Source organism: Mizuhopecten yessoensis, unplaced genomic scaffold (assembly GCF_002113885.1).
Source record: "Mizuhopecten yessoensis strain PY_sf001 unplaced genomic scaffold, ASM211388v2 scaffold10903, whole genome shotgun sequence".
In the NCBI taxonomy this organism is placed as follows: Eukaryota; Metazoa; Mollusca; class Bivalvia; order Pectinida; family Pectinidae; genus Mizuhopecten; species Mizuhopecten yessoensis.
In genome coordinates, this window is record NW_018408779.1 from 1,851 (window position 1) to 19,108 (window position 17,258).

Below are 17,258 nucleotides of genomic sequence, written 5' to 3' on the forward strand. Positions count from 1 at the left end.
ACAATGTACACACTTTAAAGAGTTTTGACTTTCAAAACGTTAGGAGTTTATACGCACCATCCTTAGTTTAGACTACTTTTAACTTCCATTTGTTTGTCACCTGGTTTCATTGATGAGTCTTAGAAAGACGAAACAGCTATGTGATGCAGTGGAATTCATTTAATATTACCTTAGTGTGTTCATTTTTGATTGAAATAAAGTTCAAATAATTATCACATTTTCGTTGTAAATATTCCTTCGAGTTGTAGAAACATTCGTTGTATTATATTCGTGGTTCCATAGCAACCACGAAAACAACGAACATTTATTTTTTAGTAGTTATGATTGTATGATCGGTGTGATACATGTCGTTATGATGATGATGATAGTGATGACGATAATCATGATGATGATGACCTAAAGACATGGCACTTAATCTGAAGATCACTAATGTGGAAGGCCCTGACATACTAAAAGTAGAAGAGTTTCGTTGCTTAACGGTTTAACAGATTCTTCACCATGGCATCAGGGTAATATCAATCAATTTTAACTGCTTCCAATGTTGTTGTACTTATAAGTAAATATTTTACGTAACATTTAGTTGCACATGCTATGAAAAGACATCAACTACGAACAATACTTTTTTTAGTTATATTTGCCAAACAAAATCTTCTTTATTTGTTTTTAGTAAGATTTTTATCAACGGTAGGAGCAAAAATACTTTAAAAATCCTAACTAAAGTCTATAATCAGTCAACAGAAAATGATATATATTAAACAAAAAGACAATGCTATTTTCAATTTTATATTTACAGGGTCTGTGACATATCACTGAGATGTCAGATCAGGGTGAGCTGTACGCGAAGTCTTGGATTCTGTTTCACATCCTAGACAGATTTATGGGGAGCAGGGAGATAGTGGCAGTCAGGAGGAGGCTTATAGTTTTGGGAGAGCAACTAAGAAGTCGTAAAGGTAGGACAGACCCAACAGAAACATTTTACACTGGAAGTAGGGCAGAAGGAATGCACCTTAAGTGGTCTGACGCAGACGCGATGTGTATTAACAAAAATGTGATAGTTACGTGTCCAGATAATTACATCTTCAGTGATCAACTCGACAGCGCAAATAAAACAATTTTGATTATGAGAGATGCCAGCAGTCGACCTGGTTATGTAAACCTGGAACTACTTCATCTGGGACAGAGATATGGTCAACATTTTCAGCATTCCATTATTCAAGTTGGGGATGTATATTTCATATCAAGTGAAATATACAAACTGGCATTTGCTGAGGTGCTAAGCGAGGCACACCAGACAAACGTGGATATTAATGGCCCAGCCGTGACTTTACGGGACGAAAATTCATCTGATCTTGATCAAGCAATTTCATTCCCATGTTATAATTGGCCAAGTGAAGCTAATGAGTGGATGAGTAGGCCACGCTTGAGTGGATGGCCAAATAAAGCTTTGAGAGATCAGATAGTACAAGGTGGTTGTCATCTAGTCCCAGTAGGGGATAAAACGTCCGGAAACCCGTTCCTACAATGGAGGATTTCCTTTACGACTGCCGAAAGGAAACTCATTTATACTTTAACTCAAGTCCAATTTTTAGTGTATGCACTTCTCAAGTACTTCCTCAAACAGATATCTGGCATGTTGAAACAAATGTTAGGGGAGGCAGACATTCTATCGTCTTATATCTTAAAAACAGTTATATTTCATGCAGTAGAAATTACAGCTGCGTCATTTTGGCAAGAAAAACATACATTTCTCTGTTTCATGCTTTGCTTAAAGATTTTAATCAATTGGGTGAAAGCAGGACATTGTCCGAATTACTTCATTAAGAACAACAATATGTTCCTTGGCAAAGTTCAGGGTGAAAATCAACGGAAACTTCTTCGTTTTCTCACTGACCTCCATGACATGAAATGGGGATGTCTTTCAGTTGGAACATTCCTACAACCAACAATAGGAGATCTTATCTATATCGTAAGGCAAGGACCACGGGAATGTGTATTACCTCCACCAGCACAATCAGAAAATGAACGTGACTTTGATATATGCCATAATGTGAACACGTCACTGCTAGAGGAAATAAAGAGAAGTACAAATCTCTCAGGAAATCCAAGAAATTATTGAAACCGTTTGCAACAGTGTGTTCAAGTCCAGGACTACTAAGGTTGGCAACATATTACTACCAGACTGGGAATTATATGAAAACACTGGGACTATGTGATCATATGATCTCTTCATCCAAAATCTATCTTGGTTGTGATGTAGACAGGTTTGTAGACCGGTATATAGACAGGTATAAATATTTCTGTTATGGACGTGGGTACACGCTACTTCAAAAATGCCGCGCATATATTTCAGATATCGAGTTCACACAAGAAAATTCTCAGTTCTACCCATCTCAGTTACACCCGGAAATCACAAAACTTTCCAATCGAGCCAAACTCCTTATCCCCCCACTCCCCTACGCCGTGTTCTTGTCTTTCTTGTGTTACCATGAGCTTGGAGACACTAGGAGACGTGACACAGCATTGATTCATCTTCGGGCCGTGAAGTATGATGAGGAACAGGGAGTCGGTGAACACTGGATAGTCCACAATCTCCTGGGGATATGCTATGAAATGGTTGGTGACGTACGCAGGGCTCTCAGGGAGTACAAGGACTCTCTAATCAGTAGAAGATGTGATCAACATAAAAACCCTGCTAGGGAGAGGATAGACCGTTTACAGCACTCATAATAAAGAAAACCAAATCAAAACATATCTTGGTGATATTACATATTATAACTATATCAATATCCTCGAATATACAAACTTGTTACCGAGTAGATGATACCCAGATACTTTGTAATTATTCATAGGTATTGGTCCAAAATTAAGCTGCTTGATTTCTAAAAGCGTCTAACTGACTTTGACCTTCACCAGCTTCGGTTCGTTTGAGGCATTGCTATTTTACTTTGGAGTCCTGGAGACCTCAGCTTATGAACGTTGTTTAAATCAAGGACAATTCTTAACTTCAGAACAGTAAAGCATCATTAAAATACAGGAAAAACACGTTAAAGTTCAGGTATGCTTTCTTACGGAAATTCGTGCTTTCAGAAACGTCCATGAATCTCCGACCTTCTTAGTAGTTGGACTGCATGACGCGGACAATCCACACTCTGGGACACATCTAGACTACTCGCAACTGATTTAAAAGGTTTTCATTACTCACTGTTAAGTTAGATGTTGTTGTACAGGTAAACACAGCTTATGATTGCCTGTATGTTACTTTATAAGTAAGTAAAGAAGTGATATGTAGGTTAAAACCTGATAATGTCAGACATCAATGTTAGCGAGGTATCTTGTAACCTCTCATAACCAAACGCTTATATTACTTGAAAATACCGTTGTTCACACGTGTGGTGTCCATGCACTACAGTCGATGCCAATGTAAAATGACCGCCTTAAAATGCCTTATATCATTCGGTTCCCATGCCATTTCGCCTTTTACTGCCGTGGTAGATATATATTTTCCGACAGAACCCACGTGGAAGTATGCGTACTCCTGTGTTCCCCAGTTAGCGGCTCCATAGCTTATAGTGTGGGGATCCTCCTATGTATTGAGATATCAGTAGGCAACATACTCTTATTGCCGAAGTATCAACACATCTAGCAGTATTCGAGTAGCCTAAATGTTCAGGCAACACTAATCCCAGATACTGGTACCTGTAAGGGTATCTTCTGGTCTCCACACGGTCCGGTCACAACCGGTATAAGGAATTAAGTGAATATCAGGCAACTTTGAATGAGATCCAGTCAAAATATTGATAGTAAATGGTTTTTTTTCAATTATGCTGTTTAATAGCATTATTAAAACATCAGGTCTCACTTCAAACTAAATTGGATGGACGGCTTATTAAACTTATAAAATAACAACCCTTTTAACAAACGTTTAAAATACAATCTCCGTATCTTGCAGACTTTAATGAAAAACAAATATTAAGATGAGATGTGCAAAAAATATTCTAAAACAGTATTTAGTGTGTTTAGAAATAAAATGAGGCCGGCTTTTAACCCTAGACTCGGATAATTATACAGCTGCTTTAACCGACTTAGCTCCCTGGTCAACGAATGCCAGTCGCCCTACTGTCATAAACATACCGATATAGAGGGAAAGTGCCCGTATGTACTAAACACTACGGTGACATTCTGTTGTTTTGCATGCTGTTCCTTGAACGCCACTGTCTGGTTTTCAGTACCAAAATAACGTTCTTCCTTTACCGTAGCTTCAGGTTGTTGATATTCAGTCAAACAATTGAAGATAATACTTCAGCTTAGTTTGAATTAGTGATCATTGAATTATGATTGAGAATGATGTATAACATTGTATAATAACTAGACGTAAGTGCTGGGTTCTTGTAAACTTTGTTTAGTTTTAATTGATGCTAGCTCTGACAAATTCAAAATATATTCGCAGTATATGAAGATCAGTGTTTAACGGTTAATCATTGGACAACTTTAAAATGTAGACAAACTTTATATTTTCGGAAAAATCATAACAATAACATTGTATTTCATAATTACTATATCTCTACCTCAACCCTTACAACTATTGATAGCATGGTACATGTAAGCTACAACACTGTCATGTGAGTTCGCTTTGTGTTCTTATTAAAGACATTTTTTGATATTACGCCATACCAAATAGTTTACATTGTACTTGCTTTTTTGCTCTATTCTAGAATAAATTCTTATTAAAGATACAAAGTTTATTTTAATTAATATCATTCTGCTTTCTTTAGTGTTAAACAATTATGTTTATTGCTTGCAAGCTCCATTTCTCAAGAACAAATATTCTTCTTGATGTGGTCTCATCTATAGTTTATTGGCAACAGAGCGGCAGTAAAAACTGGATGTAGTACAATATGTTGTTGTTGTAATTATATGTTAATATTATCTTATTTGTGTTTGTGAATATTACTGGTGCAGAATATGTAAATGATCAACACAACACTTCAATGACATTTTGAATAGAGTTGTCTCTCCTTACTCACAGTAGTAGAATTTAAGGAGTTGAGAGAAAAAAAGGCTAGCAGACCTTTTTAAAACTTTATTGGAAGGGTTGGGAGGAACTTAGTGAGGAAAGTACGCTTAAAATTCATCACTTTGAAACCTGGGATATGATAATGTCTTTTTCCATGTTATTATTGTTGTTTTTCATTGATATTTAAACCCCTTTGATAATATTGTTTTTGATTATCTCCCATTACTTGAGATGCAACGTGTTATGGTTATTTTACATATGTGTGTCGCAATACTAGCTCTCCAGAGCTGATGTTTCGTCGTTTACATGTATGCGACTTTACATATAGTTTCTTGTATCTTGTATCTATACGAATTGGTCGGTACATTTTGACAGTTCCAAAAGAAATAGATATACACAGTGACATCAGTGAAATAATCATCAGGACCAAATCAATGCTTGATATCTATACTTATAGCACTGGTGGCCATATTGAAAATTCAAAGGAACTGGACCAAAATGTGTAACTTGATTAGTACCTGATGATAACTCTTATAACGCCCTAATGTCTATTTGTTTTACGGAGCTTTTCATTAGTAGCTTGATAGCCTTTTCTCTGTAACGAAAATACATTGAATTATTCTATATGATTTAAATATAATTTTCCAGGCACTTTCAAACATTCATCTTAAAACATCTTTATCTCAATATCCCAAAAGTAAGAATTGAGAACTTTTAACACATATTTGAAGGACGGTGCTATGCCACCCACTGTCACACTCAAACACAACCCTGGTCATGTTTGTCATCCTCAGTACGTACCCTTTCAATACCCGCCCTCACAAACCACCCTGGTCAGGTTTGTCATCCTCAGTACGTACCTCTTCCATACCCACCCTCACACACCAACCTAGTCATGTTTGTCATCCTCAGTACGTACCCCTTCCATACCCATCCTCACACACCACCCTGGACAGGTTTGTCATCCTCATTACGTACCTCTTCCATACCCACCCTCACACACCACCCTGGTCAGGTTTGTCATCCTCAGTACGTATCTCTTCCATACCCAGCCTCACACACCACCCTGGACAGGTTTGTCATCCTCATTACGTAACCGTTCCATCTTTACACCTTTACATACATGTATATAAGAAATCACATGGATCAGTCAGTATAATTTTACAAAAGATACATTCTAACAGAAATGTTTCTGTGCATTTTACACAGTGTGTATTTGTCCATCGGTTAGTGTCTAGTGTCCAAATTTTTTTACACTGTAATTATCTGTCAGCTTCATGAAATACTACTATACAGAGTTATTTACACAATTCTAGCTGTACTACATTACTGTCATGTGATACAAAGTAAAACAGTGCTACACTGTAATAACGTACTGCTCGTCAATAGAGGCGTGTCTGCTGTGTAAGTTACTCGTCAATAGAGGCGTGTCTGCTGTGTAAGTTATTTACACAATTCTAGCTGTACTACATTGCTGTGGTGTGATACAAAGTAAAACAGTGCTACACTGCCACTTTTTGTCACAACTTCACCAACAACATTTTAGTGAAGGAGTCTGATGAAATAATCCTTTAAAACAATAAAGGAGAAAGTATGGGCAGCTTAACCATGTTTTACTTAAGAGTTAAGAGAATTAATACATTTATTAAGGACTAATTAATAATATTCTATAGATCTTTGTAAGCCTCTTTATACAGGAATGGCCACTGGTTTTTCTGAATAAATAGAAGTTCGAACCAATTCCAGTTCAATCATTATTTTAATGAAATGTATTGTAATTCATTCATATCATCAAACCTTGGCATTTTGAGTTTGTGTTTCTTAAATATGTAGCATTTCGTTTGTTAGTGATCATGAGTTGTCTCCCTTAGAATTAATTTATTTGTATAGGTCCATCAAAAACTGATAATATAATAATTGTTTCAATATTTTTGTTATGTCACCACTCTCATGATGATTGACAGAAATTGAAAACATAAGTAATGGCACAGATAGAACTTCAGACGTATCATTATTTGTTTATATGTAAATTATTTATTTGTATATTTGTATACGATGATGTCACCCACAGATCTACATTATAATAAAACTGTATATATATATCTGTGTTACTGTTATATAAATGTGTGTGTGCGTGTGTTGATGATCTGTATCTTTTTGTACTTTATATACAATAATTTGTAGAGTTTCCCCTTATAATTCCTATGTTGTGTGAAAATCCAGATCCTGTGGCGAATATGGATTGGATACAGTATGGAGTACTGGTATTTTCCCGGTGGAGAGTATGGATTGGAAATAGTATGCAGTACTGGTATTTTCCCGGTGGAGAGTATGGATTTGAAATATTATGGAGTACTGGTATTTTCCCAGTGGCGAGTATGGATTGGAAATAGTATGGAGTACTAGTATTTTCCCGGTGGCGAGTATGGATTGTTGTATTTTTTAGGTGACATCTTGCGCTTGTCTTTTAACCTGCGTCGTCAGTCGTTTGTAAGAATTCAAATTTACGACTTCTACTAAGAAACCGTCTGTCAAGTTTTCGTATGATGCTTCCTGTGTATGTGGTGAACAGAGGGAAGATGTAATACATTTTTTCTTTCAATGTCCTCTGTATTCTAATATTAGGCATCATATTAACACTATTTATAATCTATTAGGATATTTAAATCTGCACTGTTTAGTATATGGTATTAGTAATGCATCCGACCAATTAAATAAAACTATTCTTATACATGTTGACTCTTATATTAAATCATCAAAACGTTTCGTTACTTATACGTGCTAGATAAATTTCCAAATGAATATTCATGTATTGTTATAATTATTGTTATTCAGGCAAGTTTTATCCCTTAAATAACGAGTATTAGACATAAGCTGGTGTGGGTGTGGGTGTGCATGAGTGTGAGAGGAAACGAATCACAACATTTTATATATTTAAGNAAAATTGCGTCGTCAGTCGTTTGTAAGAATTCAAATTTACGACTTCTACTAAGAAACCGTCTGTCAAGTTTTCGTAAAATATGGTTATAAGCATGAACATCATCGTATCACAGTTTATCATATGTTTGCTAATAATAACACCCTTTTTGTATGTGTAATTAGTATAAAATTTCCACAAGTTGATATCAGCTCGGGTGATATCACATCCCCTTGAAGTGATATCACACACCCTTGAAAGTGATATCAAAACCCCTGGAACTGTGATATCACAAACCCTCCCAAATTTCCGGATTTTGTCGCTTCCGCTTATTGCTGTCTGCTTTTAATGTAAACAAACGAATTGTTGGCATGGAATAACTGACTTTTTACATATAATTGTTACTGTATTGTTATATATACATCATTGTTTTTGTTACCGTTTTTATGAATATCAGTAACTAAAATAAAGAAATATTTTGTGTGTGTATGTTTTATTTATTCTAAAAGAAAAAAACAGATAAACAAAAGTTCATGATATGACCATTTTGAGGTGTGATATCAAAATGGTCACATAATAATCTCCAAATATACTCAAGATAAGTCTGACATCCCCGGGTTGTTGGGGAGGGGCTGAAGGGTGGGGCAATAAGAGGTCTCAGCATGGAAAACGTTTCGAGAAATTTTGAAACTTAGAGGTAGATTTACGCAAACTTTTCATATAATTATTCTTCTATGTTGAGCATCAAAATTTAAACTCTACTTTTCTGATTTTCATAAAACTTTGTGGCAATCATCAGCCTATAGAAGGCAACAGAACTTATACTGCATCCCACCATCCCACCATCCCACCATCCCAATCCCCCATAGGGAGTCGCAAAACCTGCAAAATACTGTCTGGTATCTTCTGTGAAACTAACCAATAGATTAACGTATCGAGAAGTATCAAACTCTGCTTGGTGTTTGAGGGAAATGTAATGCTTTTAACGGGAAATATGTAGGCATTAACAACAGAACAAGTAACCTAATACATAGGGTCAGGGGTCATGACAATTATTTTAGGTTCATTTGACAACCCGGTTATGTATTTGAATTATTCATTGAAATGAAGTGGCCATATTTGATGGTGTATTCATCCCTGGCATCGCTGATGAGTCCTAGAAGGACAAAACAGCTGTATGAAGCAGCGTATTTCCTGTTTGGCACACTTTATCTATTACTTAATTGTAAAGATGCAGAATGTGCTGGAAAATATGTTTTGGTGGGCTAGGGGGATGGAGGGAGGGTATTGTTCTTCAAACAAATTATGTGTAGGAACGAACAAAAAACCAGGGTCGGGGGAAATCTTCTAAAGCACGTGATATTATCGCTATCAGTAAATATACATAGAGTACACCTACCATGTGATTGATTTATCAATATGTTTTTTTATCCCATAACTCTCTATGCTCTCTATGACTCTCTACTATGTTATATCTCAATACACATAGGTGAATGAGGCTCATTCGTTACCACACTAGAGATGGCAATCACAGACAATGCCTTGTTTTGAGGCTAGATAATAATATAACGTAAAATTGTCGGATCTGCGAGTGGGAAAACACCTGGTCGCAGAGGGTTCAGAAGATCTTTTTTTTAGCGACAGAAAAATAGTTCGAACGGTTCAAACGTTACCCCAAGATGCACTGACATTTGGCAAGACTCAAACAAAAGATAAAACCTGCTAGCATGATATTCATTATATGACCAGCAGTATAAACCAGTTTATACGCTTGTCGACAACGAGTCGTACTCGGCAGCGTCTGTCCAATTTTTTTTTTACCTTGTTGTCGTTCTGCTGCCTCATTAACCAAACGTTTGAGATCACAACCTAGAACTGTATACGAGCAGTTGAAAGTATATCCCTGTAAACAGATGTCCATGGGCAAAGAAGTAATAGGACATTCCAGACAAAGGAATTTGTCAAATTTTCAGGGCAATCCGCCCCTTTTTTAATGTGTAAGTTCGGATCCAGTGCCCATATCGGATCATGCTGTCGTTATTACTTATGAGACCCATACAGACAGATGCACATATATACATTTAAACCACAGATCCTATGAAGCATCCTTGGTCTCGTTGACCCAGAAACCAATTGTTGTGTAAAGGAAGAATAAAGCTCCCCTAGGAGCTTCACACATAACGAAGTGATTTGAGTGTTCGAGTATTTGATAACCTACTTATACTGAAGAGTTGAACATATTTCGACAACTTTACTTGAAGGTACCGCGGGGACAAGGACATCAAATGGTCTACAGAGGAAGAACGCTGCCCCTTGCTGAGGAGGCATCGAGCTAAATTTGGGAAATATTTGTAGTTTTACATTTTGTGAGAATATTATTTCATTATGGCTTAATTATCAAGTGATACAGAATCTGGATATCCGGTTAGAATTTGTTTTACTTTTTATATTTTATGTTCCAGTTGTCGACTTAGTTTAGTGATGCAAAACACAACATGGCTATGCTTATTTCAACATTTCTGCATGTTGATACCTTTATTCCGGTCTTTCATTTACTCAAATGATGCCGAGAGAGATACATTGGTGCTTTTCTATATAAAACTCCTCTGGTAAACAAAGTCGACTCAAAATACGATAACTTTTGTCTGTTGGCTTGCCATACATCTAAATTATGCATAATTGTGTGATGAAGGCATTTCAACACAGCATCTTGAGCTAACCAGTTGTTCCGATGGAGGTCGGCATTGTGTTGTGCTTGCTTCCAACCCTTTTACGAGGTAAGTTTATTTAATGTCTCGGGGCAAATATTTCCTCGTGTTTTCAGGGAACCCTAGTTTATTACAGATTCATATAGAAAAAAGATAGGTATTGGGGTTTGTGAGATAAAGTTAATGGCAAACAGTTTGTGGGATATATTTAGTCCGAAATAGTTAGTGAGATGATATAATTCGTGTTCATATTGAAAATATAGCGAAAATAATCTTTTCACGAAAAAGAAACATAATATGGTTAGTTAGAAAAATATCAAACTGATGTATCTTGACAGATATATATAATATACAAACATTATATTTTCGAATTAGGTTTATGTTGAAACTCTTGTTGTGTCTGAGAACCTGTGTAAACTAACCATATCCTTGTTACTGTAAATTGCATTTTTTCGAAGAACCAACTGTTCCTCTGGCTGTTAAAATATTGCCCAGTATTTAATTTCCGTATTTAGTTGATAAAGAAGAACCAATATTTTTCTTCGGTTTCAAGATTTAAAAAGATGTTTTCACAGCTCGAACTCTCTACAACATGTGTTTTAGTAAACTATTGCTGACTTGTAAATGTGCTCTTGCAACTTGCATCACAAAGTTTTAAGGAAAATAACTTCTGCCTTTCCTCATTCTCAACTCCTGTTATCACCATTTATTCTGGCGTGTTCCTATCTGGCAAGTTCCCGTTGTTGTCTGTCGTTGTGGTGTTTCCTCGCTCTATTACGCCTTGTTTTAAGGTCTCCTCTGTTTTTGTTCGTGTTTTCTAGATCTGGTGTGACCTCAATTCCTTTTATTTCTTTGATTTGGTGTCTTAGGTTCCATTTGTCTCTTACATCAACTGTGTTGGGATGTGTCGTTTTAATGACGATGGCGATCTGAGTTTATGATACTATAAAAGCGGAAACTTTCGCAGTGTGAATAGGTTATAGATATTGAGCAGTGTGAATAGGTTATAGATATTGAGCAGTGTGAATAGGTTATAGATATTGAGAATACATAGATTTCAGAACCATTGCCTAGTCTTAAGAGTCACAGCACAAACGTTTCCACACACGAAATTTTCTACTGTTACAATATCTCTTTGTATTATAATGATAACTGTTTCAGCGCTGGCCACTGTTACAGTTTCTCTTTGTATTATAATGATAACTGTTTCAGCGCTGGCCACCGTTACAGTATCTCATTGTATTATAATGATAACTGTTTCAGCGCTGGCCTCTGTTACAGTTTCTCTTTGTATTATAATGATAACTGTTTCAGCGCTGGCCTCTGTTACAGTTTCTCTTTGTATTATAATGATAACTGTTTCAGCGCTGGCCTCTGTTACAGTTTCTCTTTGTATTATAATGATAACTGTTTCAGCGCTGGCCTCTGTTACAGTTTCTCTTTGTATTATAATGATAACTGTTTCAGCGCTGGCCTCTGTTACAGTTTCTCTTTGTATTATAATGATAACTGTTTCAGCGCTGGCCTCTGTTACAGTTTCTCTTTGTATTATAATGATAACTGTTTCAGCGCTGGCCTCTGTTACAGTTTCTCTTTGTATTATAATGATAACTGTTTCAGCGCTGGCCTCTGTTACAGTTTCTCTTTGTATTATAATGATAACTGTTTCAGCGCTGGCCTCTGTTACAGTTTCTCTTTGTATTATAATGATAACTGTTTCAGCGCTGGCCTCTGTTACAGTTTCTCTTTGTATTATAATGATAACTGTTTCAGCGCTGGCCACTGTTACAGGTTCTCTTTGTATTATAATGATAACTGTTTCAGCGCTGGCCACTTTTACAGTATCTCATTGTATAATAATGATAACGGTTTTAGCGCTGGCCACCGTTACAGTATCTCATTGTATTATAATGATAACTGTTTGAGCGCTGGCCACTGTTACAGTATCTCATTGTATTATAATGATTAACTGTTTCAGCGCTGGCCACTGTTATAGTATCTGATTGTATTACAATGATAACTGTTTCAGCGCTAGCCACTGTTACAGTATCTCATTGTATTATAATGATAACTGTTTCAGCGCTGGCCACTGTTACAGTATCTCATTGTATAATAATGATAACTGTTTTAGCGCTGGCCACCGTTACAGTATCTCATTGTATTATAATGATAACTGTTTCAGCGCTGGCCACTGTTATAGTATCTCATTGTATTATAATGATAACTGTTTCAGCGCTAGCCACTGTTACAGTATCTCATTGTATTATAATGATAACTGTTTCAGCGCTAGCCACTGTTACAGTATCTCATTGTATTACAATGATAACTGTTTCAGCGCTAGACACTGTTACAGTATCTCTTTGTATTATAATGATAACTGTTTCAGCGCTGGCCACTGTTACAGTATCTCTGTGTATTATAATGATAACTGTTTCAGCGCTTGCCACCGTTACAGTATCTCATTGTATTATAATGATAACAGTTTCAGCGCTAGCCACTGTTACAGTATCTCATTGTATTACAATGATAACTGTTTCAGCGCTGGCCACTGTTACAATATCTCATTGTGTTATAATGATAACTGTTTCAGCGCTGGCCACTGTTACAGGATCTCTGTGTATTATAATGATAACTGTTTCAGCGCTGGCCACTGTTACAGTATCTTATTGTATTATAATGATTAACTGTTTCAGCGCTGGCCACTGTTATAGTATCTCATTGTATTATAATGATAACTGTTTCAGCGCTAGCCACTGTTACAGTGGCCACTGTTACAGTATCTCATTGTATTATAATGATAACTGTTTCAGCGCTAGCCACTGTTACAGTGGCCACTGTTACAGTATCTCATTGTATTATAATGATATCTGTTTCAGCGCTAGCCACTGTTACAGTATCTCATTGTATTATAATGATAACTGTTTCAGCGCTGGCAGACATATGCCCGAACCAAACATGGTTCCCATTTAAAACGGAGTGTTACCTCTTCGTGTCGGACAAAGCTAATTGGACCACCGCCCAGGTAAATAAACATCATTACTGTTTATCTATTTCTCTGACCCTCCGAGTACCACTTATTCCCTTATTATCCATTCTTTATTGTACATTTATTATTCAATCATTCAGAAATATAGTGAGACGTTTGGAGTTTTGTTCATGAAGCTGCATTGCGTTTGTATATTTATGAAAAAAATAATATTTATAAAACTTTACATTTCTTCGATTTCCCGAGATTTATTAGATTAAACGTTAGTATGTCCCACAAACAAAGTTTGGGGACATGATGGTTTTGCTCCGTTTCTTATTATTATTATAATTATTTTTTTAATAGTATTGTTCTTATTGTTTCCGACATTTCTCTCGAAAACCGTAGGGCGGAATTCAACGAAACTGTACATGAGTATTCGTGTATGACAGGCGGTGCGCAAGAGCATTTTCGTTTTTCGATCGGTTATCCGACTAGTCAGCCGGACATTTTCCGATTTTGATGAAATTTGGTATATAGGTGAAGTTATGGCACTACCAAAACAACTGCGGGGGTTGTTTTGTGATTAAACAAAATGGCCGCCGTTTCCTGACCTTTAATTGGTCGAAATTTAAATATTGTCCGATTTCGATCAAATTTCGTATGTAGGTGAATCATGGGACAACGATCACTCGGCCCCCATTTCCTGGCCTCTGATTAGTCGAAATTTAAATATTGCCAAATTTTGATTAAATTTAGTATGTAGGTGTATCATAGGACAATGATCACTTTCATAGCTTAGATTTCAAATTTCAGCAAAATGGCCGCCGTTTTTTTCCTCTGATTGGTCAAAATTGAAATACTTTCCGATGAAATTTGGTGCATAGGTAGAGTATGGCACTACAAATACAACTGCGGTGTTTGTTATGTGATTAAAAAAATGGCTGCCAATTCCTGGCATCTAATTGGTCGAAATTTCGAAATTGTTCGATTTAAATAAAATTGGTATATAGGGGTATAAAGGGACTGCGAATAAAACCGCATATACTTTGTTACCATAGCAACCACATAGACACTTATGATTGGTCGCAATTCAGAAATTGTGCGATGTCACTCAAATTTAGTATGCATATTGTAAGTGTATTATGGCATTGCGAACCTTTTCTGACGCATCTTTGCGACTATAGGAGCAGTTTGGGAGACATCTGTAATGGTTCCCCATTGCAATTAGTTAAGTAATTTAATTCCATAAAAAACAAGTACTATGGGGGACCATTACAGATGTCTCCCAAACTGCTCCTAATTCATTATATCGAGATTCCCGGTATGAAATAGCAGCGAGAAATTGAACCTCGTCATAGAAAGATATGCCACATCAAATGCAAATATTAAGGTAGGGAAATGAGGAATTGAGAATAATTATTTTTAATTAGATAACCATAACCCAAACAAATATGTATGTTAAAGGAAGATAAATAAATGATAGGGTTTTCTTACTGCAAGGTCATTAAATACGTATACGTATTTTGATACCGAAGTGGAACGATAACACGATAGTGAAGATGATCAGAATGCCGAGCTATTTTTTTCGTCTGCTTCACTCGGAACTCAGGAGTGGTGAAATTTGCTATTTTTTCTGGAGAAGTTCCGAATAAGGGAAATGTAATTGTAGAAGCCATAATGAGGGAACATGGTATTTTATTTTCCTCTTCGGAGAATAAATATATACCACACAATTCAGTTATATAACCAACAGCATTTTTGGGCTACCCAAAACGCCCACTTGGTAAGGAATGATAACGCCGACATCGATTTATTTCTCAAGGAGAAAATGATTGAAGGTAAGCAAACGACATTTCTTTTAGTTCTGTGCATATCATGCATGCTAGAGCTAGCCAGGGCAGGAAATGTGATGTGAGAAATGTCTATTGAACATACCATTGTATGTGCGTGACGTCACAATGGGTCAACAATGATATAAGGTTAAGAATTTGGAACATTTGGTGCCGCAATGCGGAAAATGACGACGTAATGATTTTCAAAAACTATTATAATGAGGTAACCGTATAACTACAAAAAATGTACAAGCAGAGTTTGCAGAAATGTGGTATGTGTAATCTCCTTGAGCGATTTTTGGGGAAATTGTTACTTTCAAAATGGTCTCCAATGAAAATGCACGTTTTTTCTGTTAAAGAGAGAAACAATTCTTTTGTGCCCAGGAGTGATGGAAAAATAACATACTTTCGATCTTGACCATCCTTCCACTAATCTTAACTCAGGATTATCAAAATTCGTGCAAGGGAATTAAACTCAGCATCAGCGCTTAAAGGGCATTCTAAATCGTTTACGCGTCCACATACCACGAATTGTTAGGACACGGAACTCTAATGTTTCTATATATACAATTTAGTTCTGTGTTTTTAACTACATTTCTGTATTTACTGTTTATTTTTGTATTTACAATGTATTTCTTTTCAGTCCGTATTCATTTTGTATTAACTGTAGTTACTTTTTGTCACTAGGTATAGATCTGATCTGGACTGGCGCCAATGACATTGACACCGAGGGCACATTTGTGTGGGAGGACGGTGGTTAATTACACTGACTGAGAAGAGCGCAACCCTAATAACTACAGAGACCAAGACTGTGTACGCTTGAAAGTGGATAGGAGTTGGAACGACCTGAGGTGTGACAGCACGTATATGTATGTCTGCCAGGTAGGTTCCAAAGGTAGATCAGATTATGTATATCAGTTTTTGCGCAGGAGATCTAGATATCAATCAAAGCTCCATCTAGATCAGTTCCATATGCTAAGACAGTTAAGAAAACGTTACACTGTCAACAACGTGATTATTGATCCACGTGACGTGATATTATGAAGTAAATATACCGATGTCATATTTGTGTATCATGTGATATATAGGACAGTTTATATGACGTCATAACATTGTGACGCCGCATTAAACAAATGCAGACGTCACAATGCGAGAGTGAGAAGTGACCTATTATAGGAGAATATATGTTTTTGGAAATTTCTTGCATAGTTATTTGACCAAATGTGTCTCGGTTTCCTTTGAGATCTTCAACGAAACCCTTCTAACTCGGCAGCTACACTAAAATACTCCCAATTGATGTCATCAGTCTGATACAAAATGGAAACTCGTTTAGATCCAATTCTATACCTGTAGAGTCATGAGAATCGGAAAATGATATTAAGCAGCTCTGAAAATCTATTCCTTAGCCATAGTTATAACGCCATGGGCAACGGGTGTACTGACTAAGAGGAATAACACGGTCAATAACATAAACACTTTATATGTTTTTATATAAAATTACATAGCCCCATCAGTTAAGTCACAGTAGATATAAGTTAAGCATGCTGTATTTTGAGCGTGGTTTAGTTATGCCATTTTAGCTCTCTCATACAGTGTGACAGAGACCTATAGTCATCGAAAGCGACCAGGATATATGAAATGATAATTCTTCCGTGCGCTGTAGTTGTTTATGTACTGAGAATGTTCTGTAGAACATTTTTACATGTTAAAAAAATGTTATTTCTAATGAATTATTGTTTTCTTTTGAGTTATTTTGGCTACCTATAATGAATGAGTAATTTATTTATGAGTGTACATGCTGCTTAAAACGTCTAGGGAT

General features: G+C 36.3%; 1 protein-coding gene across 1 annotated transcript; it reads left to right on the plus strand.

Moving 5' to 3' along the window:
• The first annotated feature begins 798 nt into the window (after positions 1 to 798).
• LOC110463422 lies at positions 799 to 2,150 on the plus strand. The gene has a single exon (XM_021518009.1). The coding sequence runs from the start codon at positions 815 to 817 to the stop codon at positions 2,114 to 2,116; it is 1,302 nt and encodes a 433-aa protein (XP_021373684.1). The 5' UTR covers positions 799 to 814; the 3' UTR covers positions 2,117 to 2,150.
• Positions 2,151 to 17,258: the final 15,108 nt, after the last annotated feature.

Coding starts and splice junctions, on each gene's coding strand:
- LOC110463422 (XM_021518009.1), top strand. CDS start 815: ATGTCAGATCAGGGTGAGCTGTACGCGAAGTCTTGGATTCTGTTTCAC.